At 42.2% G+C, this 24,865-nt stretch overlaps 1 protein-coding gene across 1 annotated transcript; it reads right to left on the bottom strand.

Moving 5' to 3' along the window:
* Nucleotides 1-150: 150 nt before the first annotated feature.
* Nucleotides 151-22,697, bottom strand: LOC138952165 (uncharacterized protein C05D11.13-like). The gene is made up of 4 exons (XM_070323764.1): nt 22,530-22,697; nt 16,647-17,344; nt 7,282-7,416; nt 151-6,493 (listed from the first exon to the last, which is right to left on the bottom strand). Exons 2-4 carry the CDS (start codon nt 17,308-17,310, stop codon nt 6,381-6,383), a joined length of 912 nt encoding a protein of 303 aa, XP_070179865.1. The 5' UTR covers nt 17,311-17,344; nt 22,530-22,697; the 3' UTR covers nt 151-6,380.
* Nucleotides 22,698-24,865: the final 2,168 nt, after the last annotated feature.

The raw sequence follows: 24,865 nt of genomic DNA, 5'->3' as shown, positions 1-24,865 counted from the left end.
TGCTTTTGCACCCCCCCCCCCCCCCCACACACACACACACACATACCATGCATACACAGACAACACACACGTGACACACCCACACACAATAAGAAAGTGACAGATAAAAACCAAACCAAAGACAGAAGATAAAAACAACACATGTGCAGAAAAGGCTCACTAAGAAAACGTTTATTTAACAAACTACAACACACGACCGGTGAAAGGAACGTTACCACAACAGAAAACTGAACTAACCTTTAGGATTGGATGTACACACACACACACACACACACACATTGAGCATCTCGTACTTTCTTTCTTTCTTTCTTTCTTTGGTGTTTAACGTCGTTTTCAACCATTCAAGGTTAAGCATCTCGTACGTTGTCTGTTCTTTCTTATCTCTACCTTTCCTTTCGTTCTTCCGTCTTTAGAAACAAAAGTTCAGCTTCAGGTGTGTATTTTAAAATGCAAAGTTTCTCCCCTCTACTATGATTTGGGACTTGTATTTACAACTGATGAATAAATAAACAAATAACTCGGTAAGTAACTTACTATGTAACTACAACACAAAATTAGGAACCTTTGCTACGATCTTCCAAGATTAGTCACAGCATCAGTTTTTGCGTCTTTTGTGTATCTTAAATCATAAAAAGAAATAAACATAACTCTTGCCCTGTTGTGTCAGTTCTGAAGTTGGAATGGCAATAGTGACGACTTTCTTTCTTTATTTGGTGTTTAACGTCGTTTTCAACCATTCAAGGTTATATCGCGACGGAGGGAAGGGGGGAGATGGGATAGAGCCACTTGTCAATTGTTTCTTGTTCACAAAAGCACTAATCAAACATTTGCTCCAGGGGCTTGCAACGTAGTACAATATATTACCTTACTGGGAGAATGCAAGTTTCCAGTACAAAGGACTTAACATTTCTTACATACTGCTTGACTAAAATCTTTACAAACATAGACTATATTCTATACAAGAAACACTTAACAAGGGTAAAAGGAGAAACAGAATCCGTTAGTCGCCTCTTACGACATGCTGGGGAGCATCGGGTAAATTCTTTCTCGTCCCAACCAATATGGGACTCCCCCTAACCCACGGGGGGCAATAGTGACGACACCTCTCTCTAAAGTCATATCTCTGACGTAAAAAGCGCAATCGAAATTATATGAGTTTTTCACAAATTCTTTCAGAGGAGCAACATACTACCGACATTGATTTTTGCCTTGACTTTTATAATTATATGAGCAATGAAAAAGTTGTTACGAGGATTCTGTCAGGCTGTATTTCCATCAGACCTTATTTACATAACGTAAACATAACGTAACGTAAACTTGTGAAGTGAACTGTCTTGATATCATACGGGTGGTGACTCTCGCGCATTTGGGATAAAATGTCATCATATATAACAGAAGTCTAATATACTAGAAGTAATTAACTACTATTACCAGCAGTCGACACGCGGTGATACATATGCCCTTTGACCTTTCCTTGGGGATATCCCGTACTATAAAAAAAAAAATAAAAAAATACGGGATTGTGGGAAAGCTGCTCAAGGGCACTCACGCACTATATTCGATTTTCAATTCTTGACTCAAAACCTTTGGGGTAAATCAAAAAGAATAATATACAAGCATATAGGAGTTCGAAAAAGAAGAAAAAATTATGTTTTTACAAAAGTCTTTGGGGACTCGAACTCGAGACCGCCGGCTTCGGAGGCAAACGCCTTACCCCCGCCACAACGCTTACTACATTTAGGCGTGAAAACTAAGACTTGAACTGCCAACAATAACAGCCACGTGCGCGCGCCGGGTTTTCGAATTGAGCATTTGTTGACTCGTCGTTTTCCCCGTTCGTATTTGTGTTTTGTACGTTTTCTTGATGTCATCATTACATGTAGTCGCGTTGTTGCCTATAGGGCAATCAGTTTTCACCAAAGCCGACTGTTACTTTAAAAAATAAATGAATGGGCAATTCTGGGGATGATATTGTTCCTCTGGAAGTACTCAATAATTATGCAACTTTTTATTATTTCGATTCATTTCATAATCCTAAACGTTTGGAATGAAGCAAACGAATATAATACAAGAAATACGAGTTCAGAAAAAAAAAATTGCCGTCGAAGCGGATCGAACCCGGGACCACAAAATTAAGGACTAGTGCCAGTCGAGAGCGTTACCAACTGAGCATTCTGTCGCACTGTTGGCGAGGGAGATTTTTAACTTCAAATATTACACTTGAGTTCTCGAGCGTGGCAACGACTGACTCGAGTTTCCGAGTCTCTCCGTTCGTATTTGTGTACTGTTCTCTATATCTCACTGTTCGGGGCTAGTTCAGTTCATAACTGACCCTACGCTCCCTGTCACTTTGTATAAGTTTGGAAAGCAATATCAAGTAGCGATAATTTCAAGCGTGACTGACATTATCATTGATATGAAATGCATTGACCAATCGCCGAAAGGTGCTGACGTCATTGCATAAAACTACCCAAAATCCTCTATTCTCGATGACATACTAAGGAGTTAGTTCGGGAGAACGACGATCTATGGACGGTTTATCATATAAAGGGAAGCAAGCAGTTAAAAACGGGCGTCGATAGAGCCAATGAACAGTGTTATCTACTTGTAGTATTTCATTCACTTGTGTCTATAATGAATTTGCATATGCTGTATCAAGCTCTGTATCCGCAAGAAGGAAGGAGCCACTGCACTGACTGCATTTGTGTGGTTTGTCTTCTATATCAGTGTGACACAACATGTGTTTGTTCAAACCTTGCCTTTGAGAGAAGGAAAAACTACACTGTGGACATCTATGTCGTCTTACTCCTGTGTGAGTGAGCATGTGCATTGTCAGTTTGCCTCGCTGTGCGAAAGATTTGTTACATTGTGCGCATCTATGTGGTTTCTCTCCTGTATGAGTCATCATATGTTTCTTCAAGCTACATTGCCAAGCTACATTGTCGAACGCTGAAGAAGAAGAAGAAGGAAGCATCACATTGTGTACATCTATGTGTTCCTTCTCCTGAGTGCGCGCGCATGTGACGCTTTAAGATCTTTTGCGATGTAAAAGATTTGTTACACTGTGTACTTCTGTATGGTCTTTCTCTTGCATGAGTGAGTATGTGCTGCAGTAAAGAGGCTCTTGAACTGAAAGAAGCATCACAGTGTGTACATTTATGTACTGCATGGGTTGCCATGTGGTTTTTCAAAGTGCTTAAACAAGCAAAGGAGGCAGTGCACCGTGTACAACCAAATGGTCTTTCTCCTGTATGGGTGAACTTTCTTTTCTTTATTTGGTGTTTAACATCGTTTTCAACCACGAAGGTTATATCGCGACGGGGAATGGGGGGGGGAGATGGGATAGAGCCACTTGTTAATTGTTTCTTGTTCACAAAAGCACTAATCAAAAAATTCCTCCAGGGGCTTGCAACGTAGTACAATATATTACCTTACTGGGAGAATGCAAGTTTCCAGTACAAAGGACTTAACATTTCTTACATACTGCTTGACTAAAATCTTTACAAACATTGACTTTCTTTCTTTCTTTATTTGGTGTTTAACGTCGTTTTCAACCGCGAAGGTTATACAAACATTGACTATATTCTATACATAAAACACTTAACAAGGGTAAAAGGAGAAACAGAATCCGGTAGTCGCCTCTTACGACATGCTGGGGAGCATCGGGTAAATTCTTCCCCCCAACCCGCGGGGGGTTATGGGTGAACTCATGCTGTTTCAAAGAATTCATGAGTCTGAAACTAGCATCACACTGTGAACATCTATATGGTTTTTCTCCTGAATGGGTTAACTCATGTGTCTTTAAAGTACTACTTAATCTGAAACCAACATCACACTGTGAACATCTATATGTTTTTTCTCTTGAATGGGTTAACTCGTGTGTCTTTATAGTACTACTTAAACTAAAACTAGCATCACACTGTGAACATTTATGTGGTCCTTCTGCATGTATCAAAATGTGCCTCTTCAAAGTGTGACGCCAACGGAAAGAAGTCTCACAGTGCGGACACCTATGTGGTTTTTCTCCTGTGTGAGTCAGCATATGCGCTTGTAAATGTTTTGTTTTGAAAGAGGCGTAACACTGTGCACACTCATGGGGCCTGTAAGCTACAAGCGGCCTTTCTGCTGTTCGAGGTCCTACTCGTGGCAACAAGGGTACACGTGGCCTTCCTCTTGTTCCAATTACTACTTGCGGCAACAAAGGTACAAGTGGCCTTCCTCTTGTTCCAGTTACTACTTGCGGCAACAAAGGTACAAGTGGCCTTCCTCTTGTTCCAGTTACTACTTGCGGCAACAAAGGTACAAGTGGCCTTCCTCTTGTTCCAGTTACTACTTGCGGCAACAAAGGTACAAGTGGCCTTCCTCTTGTTCCAGTTACTACTTGCGGCAACAAAGGTACAAGTGGCCTTCCTCTTGTTCCAGTTACTACTTGCGGCATCAAAGGTACAAGTGGCCTTCCTCTTGTTCCAGTTACTACTTGCGGCAACAAAGGTACAAGTGGCCTTCCTCTTGTTCCAGTTACTACTTGCGGCATCAAAGGTACAAGTGGCCTTCCTCTTGTTCCAGTTACTACTTGCGGCAACAAAGGTACAAGTGGCCTTCCTCTTGTTCCAGTTACTACTTGCGGCAACAAAGGTACAAGTGGCCTTCCTCTTGTTCCAGTTACTACTTGCGGCATCAAAGGTACAAGTGACCTTCCTCTTGTTCCAGTTACTACTTGCAGCATCAAAGGTACAAGTGGCCTTCCTCTTGTTCCAGTTACTACTTGCGGCATCAAAGGTACAAGTGGCCTTCCTCTTGTTCCAGTTACTACTTGCGGCATCAAAGGTACAAGTGGCCTTCCTCTTGTTCCAGTTACTACTTGCGGCATCAAAGGTACAAGTGGCCTTCCTCTTGTTCCAGTTACTACTTGCGACATCAAAGGTACAAGTGGCCTTCCTCTTGTTCCAGTTACTACTTGCGGCATCAAAGGTACAAGTGGCCTTCCTCTTGTTCCAGTTACTACTTGCGGCATCAAAGTTGCTTGAGGGATCATAATCAAATGACATGGCTGACCGGATGTCGCAGTACCCTGCGAAAAAGCATACTGCGTGTTAATATTTTGTCCTGTGCTGTCCTCTGCAAGAGTTGCCACAGGCTTCTCTGAAGCCACAGGCTTCTCTGAACTTGCAAATTTCAAAGGTTTGATGAAGAGACGTGTGTTGCTGGGTTTCCATTCACTGGTACTTTCTTGTGCGGAAAAGTTGTCATCCAGTGATAAAGATAAAGTGTGTTCCAGGGGAGAACTTTCAACAATGAACGCTGGATTCAGCTTGTCTGCCTGAATGTCTGCTGTCTCTTGCTTCAAGTTCAAGCTTTGTTTGTTTGTTTGTTTAACGCCCAGCCGACCACGAAGGGCCATATCAGGGCGGTGCTGCTTTGACATATAACGTGCGCCACACACAAGACATAAGTCGCAGCACAGGCTTCATGTCTCACCCAGTCACATTATTCTGACACCGGACCAACCAGTCAAGTTCAAGCCAATATCATTGTGAGGACTGAAGAATTCAGCCTAAACGTCTGCTGTCTCTTGCTTCAAGTTCAAGTCAATATCATTGTGAGGACTGAAGAATTCAGCCTGAACGTCTGCTGTCTCTTGCTTCAAGTTCAAGCCAATATCATTGTGAGGACTGAAGAATTCAGCCTGAATGTCTGCTGTCTCTTGCTTCAAGTTCAAGCCAATATCATTATGAGGACTGAAGAATTCAGCCTGAATGTCTGCTGTCTCTTGCTTCAAGTTCTACAAGCCAATATCTTTGTGAGGACTGGAGAAATCAGCCTGAATGTCTGCTGTCTCTTGTTTCAAGTTCAATCCAATTACACTGCAAGGACTGGAGAATTCAGCCTGAATGTCTGCTGTCTCTTGCTTCAAGTTCTACAAGCCAATATCATTGTGAGGACTGGAGAATTCAGCCTGTCTGTCCGCTGTCTCTTGCTTCAAGTTCAAACTGTCACCACCAAAAGGACAGGATTCAGCCTGCCTGTCTGCTGTCTCTTGCTTCAAGTTGAAGCTGTCACCACCAAAAGGACTGGAGGATTCAGCCTGCCTGTCTGCTTGCTTCAAGTTGAAGCTGTCACCACCAAAAGGACTGGAGGATTCAGCCTGCCTGTCTGCTTGCTTCAAGTTGAAGCTGTCACCACCAAAAGGACTGGAGGATTCAGCCTGCCTGTCTGCTTGCTTCAAGTTGAAGCTGTCACCACCAAAAGGACTGGAGGATTCAGCCTGCCTGTCTGCTTGCTTCAAGTTGAAGCTGTCACCACCAAAAGGACTGGAGGATTCAGCCTGCCTGTCTGCTTGCTTCAAGTTGAAGCTGTCACCGCCAAAAGTACTGGAGGATTTAGTTGAAGCTGTCACCGCAAAAAGGACTGGAGGATTCAACGTGTGTTCCTGACGACTGTCCAGTGTTGTTACTTGCTGCGTTCACAGCAGCCACTTCTTCCTCGACTGGCCCTACAGCAAATGCACAGTGTGAAATATTAACCAAGGTAATTTTCAATGAAGAAAATACATCAATAATCAATCAAATCAATCAATCGATTGAATCAATTAATGAACATGACAGAAGAGCCCCCTTTTAACCATCACAGTGCTTCGTGGGTCGTGGACGACCCAGAGCCTCACAAAATCGTCTTTATCTCTAAAACTATTAGGAGTTTTTAATTGAGACTTCACGTAATCTCCAATCACCATGCGACCTTCCTATTGTTCAACTTTTGAAAGATGATCTTTGTAAACAAACAAATAAACGATGACGTAATTTGAACTACACAGTCCCAATGACGCAAGGAATTTTACGCTGTTTATCCTTATTCGGATGGCGTGGGTTGTGTATGACCCATACTCTGCAAAGAGGCAGCAAAACGTTTATTCCTATTCGGATGGCGCGAGTCCTGTACGACCCATTCTTTTTACGTTGAATCCTTCTTTGGAAAATATGGGTCGTACATGACCCACAAAGGCACATCATCCGGACTGTGTAGTCCAAAGCGTTATTCGGTGAAGGTTAACTTATTTTAGACCCTGCATTCTCAGATTTTTTGTTCATTACCTCTGTAAATATACATCCCTTTTGAGATCTCATTTCTCCGATTGTTTGATAGTCATAAATTGGGGTACCTAAACTGGTCTGTAAATCATTGTAAATTCTGGTCTCGGCCAACATAACATTGTCAATCAGCATCTATTTTATGCCGCATCTTGTTTTTACATCCAGTGAAAACTTAAAATGAAACGCTCACCGTGTGATCTTTGCTCTGCCGTGTCCCACAGTGGTTCTTCAGCGATGTCAATCTCAATCTTGCCTGCTGGCTCTTGCTCTGCCATCTTGTCACAGTCAATCAATGTCACGATATGGGTCACTGAACACTTGGACGCTGTCAACACAAAGACAAAAACGACATCTGAATTGTCTTTGACGCCTACTTCGCATCACGTACTTTGTTTCAAAGCCCAGCACTGGTGGCGTTTCAACGAGTACATGTACCATCAGCTCTCACTGCAGTCAAACTTACTGGCGACTAAGCAAGCTGAAGCGAGAACTTGATGCAGAACGTTTCGTAATTTGTGGAAAAAAGGTTGCACAATGTTTTCATAAGAAATAGATAGACAAATAAATAAACAAATAATAAATAGATAAATAATTAAATAAAAAATGAATAATTTTTAAAAAATTTTTTTTAAAGCAGAATGATTGGCATGGTTGTTTTTACATTTCTAAGACAGGTTGAATAGGGTTAGAAGTGATCTCATGCAGCAAATTAAACGATTTCTGTTATTGAAACATCACAGAGCACCAAGTTTTATTTAAAGAGAAAATCAACAAAATTAATTATTCAATTAACCCCAAAGCCCTGAGTTTGATTATCATTTTGGCTATTCACTCTATAAATCGCTTAGCAGAGTGTAAAACACAAGACAAGAAACATGTGACATTTGGCACATTTGTTTCCGCACGTTTTTTTTGGATAACTTGCTCTGTATGGACAAATAAAGTAAGATCTACTTTTTGTTTGCTCGCTTTGCTGTGAGTTTCACTTGCAGACAAAACTTGTACTTTATTTTCATTTGTTTTGGTAATTTTCCAGCGCAATGCGAGGCAGAAAAATTACCAAAATTAAACTTGGAGAATACATGGAATAACTTAGTTTTCTGGGTAGTTATTGAAGTGATTTATAAAAAGAAAAAAAAAAGTGCGAATACTAAAGGACATAGACTACCGTTGGTATGGAAACTGGCATAAACAGCGCCATATTGGAGTTCTAGGAAACAGTTTTACAGCAACATCATACATCAGAAATGCATAATATTTGGTACAAAGATACACATGACTTATATATCTACTATCACATAGAACGATTTTTTGACAAACGTCTACAGTTGAATTTAAATTAAATTTCATAAGGATTCATGAATATGTGGTAAGAAATTCATTAATCCTTACCACAAATATTAATTTAAATTCAACTGTAGTCTTCAGTAAAAAAAAATAGTTCTATATGATTGTAGATATGAGACTTGTGTATCATTGTGCCAAATATCATGCATTTTTTATGTATGATGTCGCTGTAAAACCGTTTCCTAGAAATCCCATATGGCAGCTGTTTCCATAGCAACGGCAGTCTGTGTCCATTAATATTCACAATTTGTTCATTCATTTTTATAAGTCATTTCAATAACTACCAAGAAAACTAGTTTATTCCATGTATTCTCCAAGTTTAATTTTAGTCCCGCACATTGCCTTAAGGCTGGAGTATACACCTGAGGCCAAATTTCGAAGTGGTTAGGCAGTTTTAAAGGTTTCTTTTTATGGTAGTTCAATGTTTGGTTTATCAAGAAATAACAAAATGAATAGTGCTAGTCGCGCAAAATTTTGAGATAACGACTGAAGTTTGAGCATAGGTATGAGATTTTGTCACGTAAACCCTACTGAAGAAATTGAGATTTTGTATTGTGAATATGTAAACAAGTCACGTAAGGCGAAAGTACTACATTTAGTCAAGCTGTGGAACTCACAGAATGAAACTGAACGTAGTCCGCCGCTAGTGCAAAAGGCAGTGAAAGTGAAAATTTTCGATTAGGCCTAAATTACATATTCTTACTCCGAATCACATAGCAGATAGCTTCAACAAGGAGATGGGAAAGAAAAATCTAACTCACTCTAAAAATCCCTGCCAGAAACTGGCCCGCTGCCAACAAGTCAGGAAGGGCCCGGTGGGAAAGAAAAATCTAACTCACTCTAAAACCCTTGGCAGGAACTGGCCCACTGCCAAAAAGGCAGGAAAGGACCCGAGAACCATCCTGATTGACAGCCGCGATGTCTCTCAGGCAAAAGTTGCGAAAGACAACTTCAGAGAGCCAGTAAGCTGTGCCCAGCACTTGTTCCAATCTCCTGGACCGTAAAACGGCCCAGGAAGAGACCCAAGCCTTGGATTGATAAACCCAAGCCGAGTCGAGGGAAAGACAAGCTGCCCCCCCCCCCTTACTAAAGGAAGGGAATGCCAATGCCCTGGAACGATCCGTGCGTAAGGTTGTCCACTCAGTGCTGAGGAGGATGAACCCTTTTTCTTTCTTTATTTGGTGTTTAACGTCGTTTTCAACCACGAAGGTTAGGACGAACCCTCGAGGAGACCGTAAGACAAACATGCCAAAGTATGCAAACCTTGGGATGGAGTGAAGCCCGAAAGGCCTGTGAGATAGAGGTCCGCTCAAGAGAAGAGTGACCGATCTCCACCAAAGAGAGAGAGAGAGACACCTGAGTACAAGGTACCAGAGTCCAACTTGATGAGAAATTCTCAAAAAGAGGTGGTCGCCAGTTATCCTCTACCAGTCCATGCGAAAGCAGAGAGAGCGGTAGTACGAGGAAGCAGCGACTTACGATTGTGCGTAAGCCACCGGAAGTGCGGAATCACAGTGGTCGAAGCCTGGAGTGACTGGTGACCATGAACAAAATGACTAAAAGCCAGAGTGTTCGCAGATCAATCTGCTTGTAGGTAATTGAATGTGAATCAAAAACCCAAAACAGAAAACAAGACTGGTAAGCATAAACGGAAAACCGTGAAGCCAACCAGCCATAAGACTCCCGAGACAAGTGTTCTCAGGGAAAAACCCGAAGTTAACTTCGCGGCCAAAACAAGAGCCTTCCTGAGTTTGGCCGAAAAACCAAAACGCGTCTGTCTACCTCTGAAAGACTGAGAGTTTGTTTGTTTGTTCGTTCATGGGCTGAAACTCCCACGGCATTTACGTGTATGACCGTTTTTACCCCGCCATTTAGGCAGCCATACGCCGCTTTCGGAGGAAGACTGAGAGTCAGACGCGGAGAACAACGGGCAAACGCCGTAGTCATAGTTGCCTGTGGTAGAAAGGTGACTGTAAAAGGAAACCCGACCCAACGGAAGTCGTCCTGACTCACCTCATGCTAGGATGAGAATGAAGAGAGGAAGAGACAAAATCCGAAGTCACAGGAACCGAAAATGCCATAGTCGCACAGCGAAGGGCAGGAGACTATTGCACAGGCTAAGGCTGAGAGCCGTGATGCCCGTAGGACAGCCATTGTACCAAAGTACCCACAGTACGCAGGTAAACGTAAGAAACGGAAGTTTCGGCTGCCAAATAAGATGCTGGGTTATAAGCCCACAGCAAAGAAACCGGAACATTAGCTAACCCTCTGCCAGAAGGAGAGGAGCAGGGATGTTCCTTGGATTTTGTCCTTATAGGACAAATGTCCTAGCCTTGCTGAAAGTATAGGACATTTGTCCTGAACTGTAAAAAACAATCGGTCATTTCACGTGGAAAGAAATAAGCCGTCCACATCCTCCTTTGGTACACACACACTGTGACACACACCAGAGAGAGAAATATATTGTAATTGTATTCCAAACTTGCCTTCTTCTAGTTCTTGTGTGTGTGTACCCTGGAACAATATGGGCTGTCTGATGGTCATTAGTCTTGATATGATCCGCGAGACTGCTTGTTCTGAAATTCGAGCAGCCACGTGTGAAGCTGTTGTTTCGGTTTGCTGAAATGCACACTGTGCAAAACATCAGTTTTCTCTCGCCATCGAAATTTAGCCATGGATAAAGTTTAAGCCATGAAGGCACAAACGTCCGTGGTGGTGTCGTCGCCGTTTTCGTACTCACAGTCACAGTGGGTCCGGTCACAGTCACACTTGACGACTGATCATGATCTGACTGTCGAAAACACAGCTTGGGTTGGTCCTTGTCCGGTTTCAATTTCTTCGCAGGCGGCATGATCGCCTTCGCAGTTTCTAGAATCTATACAACCGGAAGTTGAACTTTCGGAAATTCTTAAACTGCGCGGTCTTCAAACGGCGAAGTTACTAAACCAAACAACAGAAGACGTTGCCGATTCGGAGATTAGGAGACGTATCATCTGATGCCCGAAGGCCAGCGCTAGATCCAACCAGAAGAGACCTCAGCGGGTGCTCGAGCTGATGGACCTAGATCGCTGTGTAAATATCGGACTGATGCACTCATAAGATCGATGGGAGTCGCCCGACCTCACCACTCCCACAATCCATTGGCTGTGTACAGAGACCAACCAATGAAAAAGTGCAAGGAGGAGACCCCCCCGCCATCACCAAAGTGGAGGGGGGGGGGGTGAGATCAGGGGCACTTCCTTGGGGGGAGAGGCTTGCTGCTAGAGCTGCCCTTCTCCCTGCCCGACACTGATCTATTTCTCGAAACTCGAGAATCAGGCAGAGACTGCCTATTGGCTGCCGGCTTAGCTTGGCCAGAGGCCTGAGCATGCTTCTCCTGAGGAGGCTAGCTCTGCTTCAACCCTTGTAGAGAGAAGTCGGAGACCTGCTGATCTCTATTCGACTGGATCTCCTTTCTTCTGGTATAAAACACCAATGTTCAAAAGGAGATCCCTCTACCCCAGGCAAAGCTCAAGTGTCTCTCTTAGACTGCTCAGTGAACTGAGAATGCGAGAGAAACAAGTCCCTCCGACACATGACTGTAAGAGCGTAGTGAAGGGAGGACAGCCTCATTTGCTCTTCATTCACCCTAGCAAGGGCTGACCAAAAGAGTGGAGATGTCATCAGCGTCCTGATCCACACAAAGTGTGAAAGGATTCAGTGACTCCGTGAAAGAGTGAGAGAGCGCTCTGAAGATCATCTCCGAGAAAGAGGCAAGTTCCAAAAGCTGACGTCCAAAGAAGACAAAGAAGCAAGGAGATCCTCCCCGGAAATCGTCGCTGACGGCCATCAACGATGCCGAAAAACGAGCGTCACCCAATGAAGGGGGGGAAAACACCACCGGCAGGCGGCGTGGGACGCTGCAATTCTTCTCTCCCAAACTGCGGAACTCTGGAAATAAAGAGCTAAGCAGTATAGACACCAGAGCGCCATGCTCCGATGCCTAAAAGAGGGAAAGCAAGGAGAAAAAAAAGTCAAAGACATGCTTAACTGCCCCCAAAACACATTTGGGGCAGAATAAGTAACGGACATAGAGATATTACATGCTTTGTCCGAAACGAAACAACAACGATTACCAATGGTCTGGTAGATCCATGACATAAGCCTTGCCATGTTTTATCAATGTCAGCCATGCTGACCCACAAAAATGGCGGCCAGACAATAAGTTACTGGAAAATTACAAGTCCAAACCGGACGAAAAGTCAGCAACTACAACGAAATTCCTGTCAAACTAATGACCAAAAAGGAAAGAACTTACCAACTAACAAAGCAGAAGGCAAGTAAGGAGGTAAAACAAGGTTTACCTCACCAATACATAGGCCTAGCCACATTTATAGCCGTCAGCCACGCTGACCAACAAAAATGGCGGCCAAACAAACAGTTACTGAAAAATTTACAAGTCCAAAACCGGACGAAAAGTCAGCAACTACAGCAACATTCTTGTCAAAATAATGACCAAAAAGGAAAGAGCTCACCAACTAACGAAGCAGAAGGCAAGCAAGACGGGTAAGTGGCAGGTGGGTGTCATAACAAACACCAAACAGCACAGCCACGAGAGAGCCAAAAATCAACAACCTTCTCCTCAGAGCTGAAAAAGTCGTATAATTTGACCAGTGTTGAGTAGCGGTAGTGACGTAGGGCACACCAATGGGAGGTAACTCCCCGGGTGTGGGGTCATTACCATGGCTACGTTTACACTTTTTGTGGTGGGGTTGCTTCCCTTAAAAATTGTTTAAGACGGGAAGCCTTTTCAGACTTTAGCATCCTAGACTGCGTCAATGCTATATGTGATTCGGAGTAAGAATATGAAATTTAATACAAAGTATAACGTACACAGATTTTACTATTGTACCAAAAAGCAAATTAAATCATGAATAAATCAATCAAGCAAAACTTCCACACAATGTCACACTCACTCTCGGTTCACACTGCGCTCTGGTCGCACACACTTGGCAGCACGTATACCGTTCCGACGCCGTTTGTCTTCGTGCAAGTCCAGCACGCGCACACGATTGTCCAAGAATCACAATAATCCTCGTGAATGTCACAGCAGGCATAGTAAGGTTACGTAGAAAAGTCCAAAAGGGTGCGTTGATGATTGTAATCCGGTGCGCACGCACACACACACTCCGGTTTGGTAAGTTACCTGATAATGTAGCCTGTAGATCTAACTGATCAGACAGGAAGAGCAATACTTTCACATTTCCGATGTTCAGCGATAAACTTGTTTTCTTCGAGAGTTCGATCTTCGTGCGATTCTGACGCGTTGTCACCAAGAACGTTAAAAAAAACCAGGATATCATCATGATGCCTCTACAAAAACCAGGTCTAGGAACTCTTCATCTAAAGTCAGTCAGTATTTAACCTCAACACAATCTGCATCTTGTCCCATCGTGATTTCTGCCGTCAAAGAACATGTGGTTCTCAACTCACAAGACTGATTTGTCGTCTTCCATTGTGAAATTCAGATCTACCCCAACTACGTGCATTGATCTGAGCAATAAAATGTAGATGCGATAATCTGCAAACATCTCTTCAACACAATCTGCATCTTGTCCCATCGTGATTTCTGTCGGCAAAGAACATGTGGTTCTCAACTCACACGTTCGATTTGTCATCTTCCAGTATGAAATTCAGATCTGCCCCAAGTACGTGTAGAAGCGATAATCTGAAAAAAATATTTTCGCATGAACGCTGCCACGTTGTCATCAGTTCGCTGTCTTTTATCCAGAGCAGGGATGAACACACTTTTTCATCAGCAGTTTGTTATGTTTATCCGCAGACTGCTTTCCATTACTTGTCTGTTTTAGCTTGACTCGTGGGGTTCTTCAGCCAGGCAACAAGTGCTTGTTTACCGACACGTTCTCACGCACGACATGTCGTAAATCCAAGTTCTAACGATTGTTTTTTATTGCACTGATAGAGAATGTCGATATTTGGAAACTTCTGCCATTTACTAATGTTTATTTCATTATTTTGCATACGGATATGGCTAATGAGTGGATAATCTGTTACAACACGAAACGCGTTCTAAATCCGGGAAGGGAGGCTACTCCAACGTACTTTCAAAAGTATCCTACAGCCTTAATGGCACACACCTCCCCTTAAAAAAAAACCAGGCTTTTACAATCATGGGATAAGAACATCACTCCACTTTGTCACATACACAAAAGCAAAAAAGTCGCAATCCCCTCTGCGCATGGTAGGATTTTTTTAATGAATTTATTGGGTCATGAGAGGCATTTTCTGGAATTCATTCATAAAAAGTTAAAACAAACCACAGCAGTCAGTGTGCTGATTTTGTGGTATGTGACGAAGTAGAGGGATAGTCTTATTCCATCCATGCAAAAGCTTGATCAGATCTGAAATGGTGAACTGACTGCAGGCCTGAAAGTGGCAGGTATTTTACTCGCCATCTGAATCAAAGTCAGATCAATTTGATCTGCATACTTTGACAAAATTATCATGCATATTAAAGATTCTGTATTCTGTATTCTGAAATGGATGGTTGCGACATACAAAATAATACACCCGACACATAAGAAGTTAATTGCTTTGCTGAGTGTACATACAACCATTTCTAGGTCGATACACACTCCAACTGTATTCCAAACTCCGACAATGCCGTGTAGCATCAGTTTTGTTGTGTGTTTATGTAAAATGGACATTAAATTGAAAGCTTTCTTATCTTATGCTGGTGATGGCTTGCACCACATTTGTCTACACACTCACGCAGAGCACTGACACAGTTTCAAGCTCTCATGCTCACATTCATGCATATTCGTATCAACACCCCTGCAACACCTGGCGTTCATCTTCTCTGTGTCAAGAACAACTGCCAGCAAAGTTTATCAGGAGACTGTGCATATCATATACAACTGCATGACTGCAGCCACTTGTTTTCCGGACAGACAGGCGAAGCATAGGGCAAGTCTATCGTCACGGTTCCTTCCCTATTCATGGAAGAGAGTAGTGTCCATTATTGACTGTTTTGAGCCCGGCTTCGCCGGGTGAATCGCGAGACAGAGTATGCAGCGTGGCGGTTTGCCGGCTTACAGCACGTGTTGAAAATGTTCACCCACCAGTTTGTGCCCGGGGTCCACCTGAATATGCCCACCAAATTTGATGCAGATCCGTCGAGAACTTTGGCAGTGCATCGCGAACAGACAGACACACAGATACACACACAGACAGTAGTCATACCTACTATCTACCGTAGAGCTTCTGGGTAGACCACATTTCTGGTCTGCCTGTTTGGTGCCAGAATAGTCAGAGTATCTGCTCTTCCCGTCCGTGATGCTGCGACGTAGAACATACTGTGGTTGAAGCAAGGCCCTGTGAGATCTACTCCCAAGACAGAATATGTCTGTCCTTGACTTTTATTGATGGTGAGGGCAAAGGCTGGCCTTATAGGGAACTGTAGGCGCCGGAACGTGAAAGGAAGTGAAGAGTCTGAAGGTTCGAGAGGGATTCGAGGCAGCAGAACTGGTTCTCCCTTATAGGGGCCACAGGAAATGGTAGCTTCAATGACATAGTTGTAGAGTCTGGTGAAGAAGTAGAGCCGAAAAAAAAAGTGTTTAGTTTCGTAATTCGTATCGCGAAACAGAGTATTCACCGCGGTTCACTGCGCCGCGCTTAGAGCACGTGTTGAAAATTTTCATCGACCAGTTTGAATGACTCGCAAGAGAGTATAGTACAATGCGGTGGTGGTTGGTAAGCCATGTTGCTGCTGAAAGAGAAAAGTGCATGCACAGTGTTGAAACTGATTTGATCTTTTATAAGACAGACACAGAAACACCGGCAAAGATCCTGACTATTAATGGTTGCAATGAATATTTACGATGGGAGGGGTAGTATTAGTGGCAATATTTTGAAGATGGGAGGGATTTTGTACACGAATTGCAATACTTACATGTACTACCTGTGCAGAAAAGCGCTGCTTAGATTCGTTTTCGTTGTGTGGCGGAAGTGAAAGAAGTGAAGAAGTAGAGCCGCGAAAAAAAAGTGTTTCGGTTCGTAATTCGTATCGCGAAACAGAGTATTCACCATGGTTCACCGCGCCGCACTTAGAGCACATGTTGAAAATTTTCATCGACCAGTTTGTGCCAGGGGTCCACCTGAATACACCTACCAAATTTGAAGCAGATCCATCGAGAACTTATGCCTGACCTTGAATTCGAAAGGTGGGGTTCCAGCCAGGTATAGCGCCATCTTTACAGCCGAAACTGGTCATCTGGGACCCGTTGTTGTAGGCCCTCAGATCCCTCCGAAAGGCAACACTGTGCTCGTCAGTTCCAGTAAGCAGATTCATCAGATATGATGGAGGCTGAGGGAAGGAATCCAAAAGAACTCGGTCACCAGAGTTGCAACTTGAAGAGTCATTTGTGAGAGCAAGCCTGTTGCGTGTGTCACGCTCCCGTTGCCGTGCTGCTGCTGTCGCTTGTCTATCTCTTTCGAGTCTGTTTGATCTTTGTTCAGTGGTTTCAACTTGACGTGCTACTGCTGTCGCTTGTCTATCTCTTTCGAGTCTGTTTGATCTTTGTTCAGTGTTTTCAACTTGACGTGCTACTGCTGTCGCTTGTGTATTTCTTTTGAGTCTGTTTGATCTTTGTTCAGTGTTTTCAACTTGACGTGCTACTGCTGTCGCTTGTGTATTTCTTTTGAGTCTGTTTGATCTTTGTTCAAGGGTTTCAACTTGACGTGCTACTGCTGTCGCTTCTCTGTTAGTCTCTTGTCGTTTTCTTGTGTCTTCCAAACTTTCGGACCTTCTGGAGAGTCGCTTGCGCTTGGCATCTCTTGAGATAGCTGACAGTGCACTCTTCTTTGGTGGCATGATGAAACGTCTGGTCTGGCACTGAAGGTGTGATCTGGAAAAAAAAGATATTTAGTTTTGTATAATATGAAAAGCGATTGCACCAGATTTTGGGGGGGGGTCTACCTGAGTACAGACACCAAATTTGGTGCAGATCCATAGAGAGAGAGAGAGAGAGAGAGAGAGAGAGAGAGAGAGAGAGAGAGAGAGAGAGAGAGAGAGAGAGAGAGAGAGAGAGAGAGAGAGAGAGAGATCAAATCAAATCAAATCAAATCAAATCAAATTTTATTTTACGAGGGTTGTGGCATAAGCAATATAAACGAGCTTCTTTTCAACCAGCCCTCGCCCAGAGAGGGACTATTCTAATCTTAAATACATATATATATACAAACGTAAGACAATTACAAAAGATAAGCATGACAGTTAAAGGCAGAAAAAAAACTATTCACAGGACTATATACACGTTGTAGGCTATACAAACATTCTTGCGTTATGACACTGATGCTTTATAGACAGATATGATCAATATGAAAATAATCAGAACGAAGTCTTCCATCACTGTGACTTTTCGTAATTTGACATTAAATGTAATGAGAGGTGTTTTTTGAAAGTATTGAGACTTGTTGGGACTCGAACTGATTCCGGGAGAGAATTCCACAAAACGCTGCCAGAATAAGCTAAACTTGATTTAAAGAGATCTATCCGCGGAATGGGGACGTTGAATTTTCGGCTTGGTTTGGCTTTAAATTTTGTAATGAAAGCACGTGGTGCATGGCCGGAAAGGATTTTGTGAAGGAGCACGCCTTTATTTGATTTAAATCTTTCTTTTAAGGGCAACATCTTAAGTTTTTTATAATCGTCGAAAACAAGACTGGATTGTTTTAATAGAACTGATTTTACTGCTCGTCTATGTAGACTATACAGTGGTTTTAAAATATTTGCACTGGCTGAGTCCCAGATGGTCGAACAATAATCCGTGATGGTTTGTATGTATGCACTATAAAATAATAACCTTGAGTGTGGATCAAGAAAGTGTTTTATTCTGTTCAACAAATATATTTTCCTCGACATGGTTTTACACAACGATCTAACATGATGGGTCCAAGATAAATTATTATCGATATTTACTCCCAAAACTTTGTGATCTCCTACTTCCGCTATTGCATCGTTGCCAATTAATAAGGAATGAGGATTATTCTTGATGTTTTGTCTTTTTTGCCTTGTTGTAATTAACATGTATTTGGTCTTTTGGGGGTGAAGACTCATGTGGTTATATTCCGTCCAATTAATGAGATCATCTACACTGTTCTGCAATGATAAATAAACTTTGTCTAATTTTTTATCAGAAGTGTGTATGGTCGTATCATCAGCAAATAGTTCACAATCATCATTAACACTAAAAGGAAGATCGTTAATATACAGAGAGAAAAGAAGTGGCCCAAGGACAGAACCCTGGGGGACTCCATATAACACAGGTCTTTTACTTGACATACTTGAATTCACGCAGACGGATTGCTCTCGTCCGGCTAAGAAAGATGAGAGGAGGCATAGGGTTTGGGGTGACAATCTATACTCAGCTAATTTTCTTGAAAGTAACTCATGATTAATGACGTCGAATGCTTTTGCAAAATCGACGAATAGGACACCACAGAGTTCATTATTATTAATGTTGCTAAGCAAGTTTTCCAGAAGGTTTATTAATGCTGTGTGGCACGAATGATTTTCTCTGAAGCCTGACTGATTTGAATGAATAAGGTCATATTTCTTCAAATGTGCGGCCAAGTGTGTATATATGTGTTTTTCAAGTTTGGATAAAACAGGAAGAATCGAGATTGGTCTGTAATTGGCGGGGTCAGAAGAATTACCTGATTTAAATAGCGGGATTACTTTTGCCTCCTTTAATTTGGCGGGAAAGTCAGATTTGTCCAGGCACAAGTTGTAAACGTATGTCAGAGATTCTGCAATAAAAGGGGCAGACAACTTCAAAATTTTCCCATCAAGATTATCTAGACCATGAGTACCAGATTGTTTTAAGCATATCAGATAATGGAAGACTTCGCTCACAGATAACAGGGGGATGTCTAAATTATGTGTAATATTTTTTGAAACACAAAACTGTTTCAACTTGTCCAGATTATTCTGTTTTGATCTATCATTTGTGATTATTTTTTCAACAATAGAAGTGAAAGAAAGAGAGAGAGAGAGAGAGAGAGAGAGAGAGAGAGAGAGAGAGAGAGAGAGAGAGAGAGAGAGAGAGAGAGAGAGAGAGAGAGAGAGAGAGAGAGAGAGAGAGAGATATGAAACGTCTGGTCTGGCACTGATGGTGTGATCTGGAAAAATTAGATATTTAGTTTTGTATAATATGAAAAGCGATTGCACCAGATTTTTTGGGGGGTCTACCGGAGTACAGACACCAACTTTGGTGCAGATCCAGAGAGAGAGAGAGAGATCCAGAGAGAGAGAGAGAGAGAGAGAGAGAGAGAGAGAGAGAGAGAGAGAGAGAGAGAGAGAGAGAGAGAGAGAGAGAGAGAGAGAGAGAGAGAGAGAGAGAGAGAGAGAGAGAACATTCAGACAACAGCAGTGTTAATTTATCAATTTAATGACAGGGAGAAAAAAAAATGTCATTGACTGCATGATGAACAGTAAAATCGAAAATCTTCTCTCCTTCTGAAAATCTAACTGTTAACCGTTTTCACTCAGTGTAGTCTGCTGCTGTCAGTGTTTTTCACTTGTCAGAAGCATTGGTCAGGTGTATGCTTCTTGTAAAAACGAAAATCCTTCTGTCGTTGAGAAAATCTAAAATGAAAGTTTTAACTCCCCATTGGTCAGGTGTAGGCTTCTGCCGTTCTGGTAAAACGAAAAGCGTTCTGTCCTTGAGAAAATCTAAATCTAAAATGAAAGTTGATTTCTCCTTGAGAAAATGTAAAACGAAAAGCGTTCTGTCCTTGAGAAAATTTAAAATGAGAAGCGCTCTGTCCTTGAGAAAATCTAAAACGACAGTTGTACGTAACTGTTTTGGCTCAGCGTAGTCTGCTACTGTCAGTGTTTCTCACTCATTGGTGAGGTCTTGGCTTGCAGAAGCATTGGTCATGTCTACGCTGTCTTGGTCCGTCTCGAAGCTCTGCATGATCTGAGACAGCATCTCGTCATCGGAGGCATTGAAGGAGGGTGCCTTGATTGATGTCACTGGTGGCGTGGGAGTTGACATCAATGGTGCCACAGGTGGTGTGCCTGAGAGTGTACATGAGGGAGAGAGTGGCACTGATGTCGACGTTTCCACAGGTGGTGTGCCGGAGAGTGTACATGAGGGAGAGAGTGGCACTGATGTCGACGTTTCCACTGATGATGTGCCAGAGGGAGCGGGTGCAACGGATGGCGTTTTTTGTTGTTGTTGGCTTTTGATTTGTTCTGTGAGAGCTTTGTTATTGCTGTGTAGACTTGAAACTTGAAGTTTAAGTTTTTCTAATTTGCCGATGACTTGCCCCACAAAAGCATTGTGATTTTGCCGTAGCAGAATGAGTTCTTGCTGAGTTTGCTGAGTTGTTGCACTTCCCTCTTGACTGGACACTTGTATGCCAAGTCTTTGGCAGTGTTCAGCTGCAGGGATTTGAGGTCTTGAATGACTCGCAAGAGAGTACAATGCCGTGGTGGTGGTTGGTAAGCCATGTTGTTGCTGAAAGAGAAAAGGGCACAGTGTTGAAAGTGATTTGATCTTAAGACAGACACAGAAACTCCGGCAAAGATCCTGACTATTAATGGTTGCAATGAATATTTACGATGGGAGGGGTAGTATTAGTGGCAATATTTTGAAGATGGGAGGGATTTTGTACACGAATTGCAATACTTAGATGTACTACCTGTGCAGAAAAGCGCTGCTTAGATTCGTTTTCCTTGTGTGGCGGAAGTGAAAGAAGTGAAGAAGTAGAGCCGGAAAAAAAAGTGTTCACCGCGCCGCGCTTAGAGCACGTGTTGAAAATTTGGAGTAGACACTTGAAGAGGCGAAATACTGTTTTTGTTAAGTTTTTCGAAAACTGATGTAGAAAGAAGAGTTGTAGTACTTCCACAATCAACTAGAAAGTTGACTTTTTCTTGGTTCTCTACCAATACAGAAGTATACATTCCATTGTCATTGTCACTAATTTTTGATCCCGATACACCAATTCTTCTTGGAACATCTTCCTGTGTTTTATCTTCTATCTCTTTGTTTTCCAGTTCTGTAACTTCTTTCTTCATGTTACGTTGAGTGTCCTCCCTGTTTTCCAGTTCCGTAGCTTCTTCTTTCTTCATGTTGCATTGAGTGTCCTCCCTGTTTTCATGCATTACTCTCTTCATTTCTTCTTCAGCTCTCTTTGATTTCCTTTCATTGGGTCTTTGTTGATATACCGATTCTTGACCCTTTAGAATCGGCGGTTCTCGTATCCCTCACTTCTCTGTTGAGAACGTCTGTTGTGGGTTGGTTGAGTTTCAAATCTTTCTTGTTCTTTGCACTTCCTGTACAAATTACAGTCTTTCAAACTGTGGTCAGAGCGTTTACAACATGTACAAAACTGTGCTCTCTGTCTGCAGTCTCTGGAATAATGTGTAGTCTCATTACATGTCCAGCACCGTCTGTCTCCCCTCTGTTTTTGTTGACTTCTAGTAGGTGTCTCCGGTAAAGGATTTATCATCGTTGATTCTTCACTGTTGACCATGAAAATTTTCTTTTTCTGTGGTACCATGATTGCTTCATACATGTCAGCTACTTCTTCAGCTTCTCGAATAGTTTGACAGTTTCTCTCCAAACATCGCCATTTTATGTCTGGGCTCATATTTTTATACCATTGCTGTAGTGCAAGTTGATGTTGAGTTGATGACCCAACGTTTGGATATGCCCTCTGTGCAAGTAGAAGAAGTTCATCAGAAAAGTCTGCCAATCCTTCATTTGGTAGTCTTTTCCCGTTTTCAAATTGCGTGGTCCAGTACACCCCATGTCTGGATGCTGTGCCGAATCTCTGTCGTAGTTGAAATATAAGACTGGCATATTCTCTTTTCTCATGAGGTGCTAGTCCAGCGTAGAATCTTCTGGCTTGTCCTTTCAAACAGGCTCCAAGAGTGAGCAGGGCTCGACAATAACGAATGCCCGACACTGCGACAGCCCGGGGCAAGCGTTTGAACCTGTCGGGCAAGTAAACCTTATGACCAGCTGCCCGACGGGGCAAGTGACAATATATGTCAGTGAAAATTAAAATGTATTCAAATACCTTGGCGTACAAAGGACCAAACTTCCGAAGAACAAGACTCTTCCAATGTTTCCCCCAATGTTATCGATCGCTTCTGCTAACCGGAAATGCTTTCGTTCATGTATTCACCCCATTCAGGAATTTCCGATTTGGTGACATTTCTTTAATCTAACGGGGTCCGACTAAACTACGCGCCAGCACTCGCTAGCACGCGCCAGCACGCGCTACCTTGAACCATAGCACTTATATACTTTATTTTTATATTTCTAGTTAGTTCATCGTCCATTCTCACATAATACAAAATTTCAAACTTCAATCGTGAAAAATACGGAAGTTATATGACGAGTTTAAGGAGAGCTAATGCACTACTCTCAAATCCGACGATTTTCTCCATTGACTTAACAGCGCGCTACCACTTTGAAGTAGACGCTACCCGGTGATCCATAACACTTACATAATTTATTTTTATAGTCTATATAGTTAATTGTCCATTCTTACATAATACAAAATTTCAAGCTTGAGTGTTGAACATTTCAGTAGTTATGACGGGTTTTAGGCGAGCTAATGCGCTACTCTCAAATCCGACAAAATCCGGCAGTGACTAAAACTGCGCACTACCAATCTGAGATTCATAGCTGTTATATGATTTATTTGTATGTTTCTATTCATTCCATCGTCAGTTCTTACATTATACCAAATTTCAAACTTCAGTGAACAAATGTTTTAACATAGAGGGGGAATCGAGACGAGGGTCGTGGTGTATGTGTGTGTGTGTGTGTGTGTGTGTGCGCGCGTGTGTAGAGCGATTCAGAGACGGTAAACTACTGGACCGATCTTTATGAAATTTTACATGAGAGTTCCTGGGTATGATATCAGAGACTGTAGAGTACCGACAGACTGTATACTCTATAGTCTCTGATGATATCCCCAGACGTTTTTTTCTTTTTTTCGATAAATGTTTTTTATGACGTCATATCTGGCTTTTTGTAAAAGTTGAGGCGACACTGTCACACCCTCAATTTTCAATCAAATTGATTTAAATTTTGGCCAAGCAATCTTCGACGAAGGCCGGACTTCGGTATTGCATTTCAGCATGGAAGCTTAATTAAAAATTAATTAATGACTTTGCTCATTAAAAATCTGAAAATTGTAATTAAAATTATTTGTATATAAAACGATCCAAAATTACTTTTATTTTATTCTTCATCATGTTCTGATTCCAAAATCATAAAAATATTATATATTCGGATTAAAAACAAGCTCTGAAAATTAAAAATATAAAAATTATGATTAAAATTAAATTTCCGAAATCGTTTTAAAAACTATTTCATCTTATTTCTTGTCGGTTCCTGATTCCAAAAACATATAGATATGACATGTTTGGATTAAAAACACGCTCAGAAAGTTAAAACGAAGAGAGGTACAGTACAAGCATGCTATGAAGCACAGCGCAACCGTTACCGCGCCAAGGCAGGCTCGTCACTTTCACTGCCTTTTGCACTAGCGGCGGACTACGTTCAGTTTCATTCTGTGAGTTCCACAGCTTGACTAAATGTAGTAATTTCGCCTTACGCGACTTGTTTTTAATCATATAACCCTGTCCCGCGCTATGCACGGTACTTTCGCTGTAAAACAAATCACCCCCCCCCCCCCCTCCTCCATTCTTCACTGACATCCTTAGTAATATGCGACTCTTGTAAACAAATGACATCAGTCATACTTTTTGCTTCTGAAAAACGTAAACATAAACTTTTCCTTTTTGTTTTGGTTCTTAACCCTCGAGTATTCAACGAGAACAATTTCATGTTACAAGCCATTGTCAGTGTCTAGTTGGCACTCGCATCAAGCCGTGCGCGTTTCTCCACGCCTTCTGTTGTTGGGGATATCCCCTCTGTCTCTTGGCGTGTCCGCTTGGGGGTATTTGACCGAGTGCGAGAGTCAAAATCGAGTTGTGATCGAGTTAATCGAAAACTTTACATGAGAGTTCCTGAGTATGACTGATATCCCTAGACGTGTTTTTTTTTCTCCATTAGTGTTTTGATAAATGTCTTTAATGACGTCATATCCGGCTTTTTGTAAAAGTTGAAGCGGCACTGTCACGCCGCAGTCTCGTTTTTCAGCAAAGGTGGTTGAAATTTTTTTCAAGAAAATTTTGACAACGTCCGGACTATGACGGGATTGCATTGCCGCAGCTCGGAAGCTTCAAAATTAATCAATGAGTTTGCTAATTAAAATTGTCATAAAAATCGATTTTTCGCAAACAGATTTAAAAATGATTGCCTCGTATTCTTGATTCTTCTTCGTTCAATGGCTGAAACTCCCACGTTCACTCATGTTTTTGCATGAGTGGGTTTTTA

Source organism: Littorina saxatilis, linkage group LG17 (genome assembly GCF_037325665.1).
Source record: "Littorina saxatilis isolate snail1 linkage group LG17, US_GU_Lsax_2.0, whole genome shotgun sequence".
In the NCBI taxonomy this organism is placed as follows: Eukaryota; Metazoa; Mollusca; class Gastropoda; order Littorinimorpha; family Littorinidae; genus Littorina; species Littorina saxatilis.
The sequence above is the reverse complement of the archived record's forward strand: the minus strand, read 5'-3'. Positions and strand labels throughout refer to the sequence as shown.

Coding starts and splice junctions, on each gene's coding strand:
- LOC138952165 (XM_070323764.1), bottom strand. CDS start 17,310: ATGCCACCAAAGAAGAGTGCACTGTCAGCTATCTCAAGAGATGCCAAG. Junction 7,417..16,646: donor CCCCACCTTTCGAATTCAAG/GTCAGGCATAAG, acceptor TTGTGTTGACAG/CGTCCAAGTGTTCAGTGACC. Junction 6,494..7,281: donor GGCAGAGCAAAGATCACACG/GTGAGCGTTTCA, acceptor CATTTGCTGTAG/GGCCAGTCGAGGAAGAAGTG.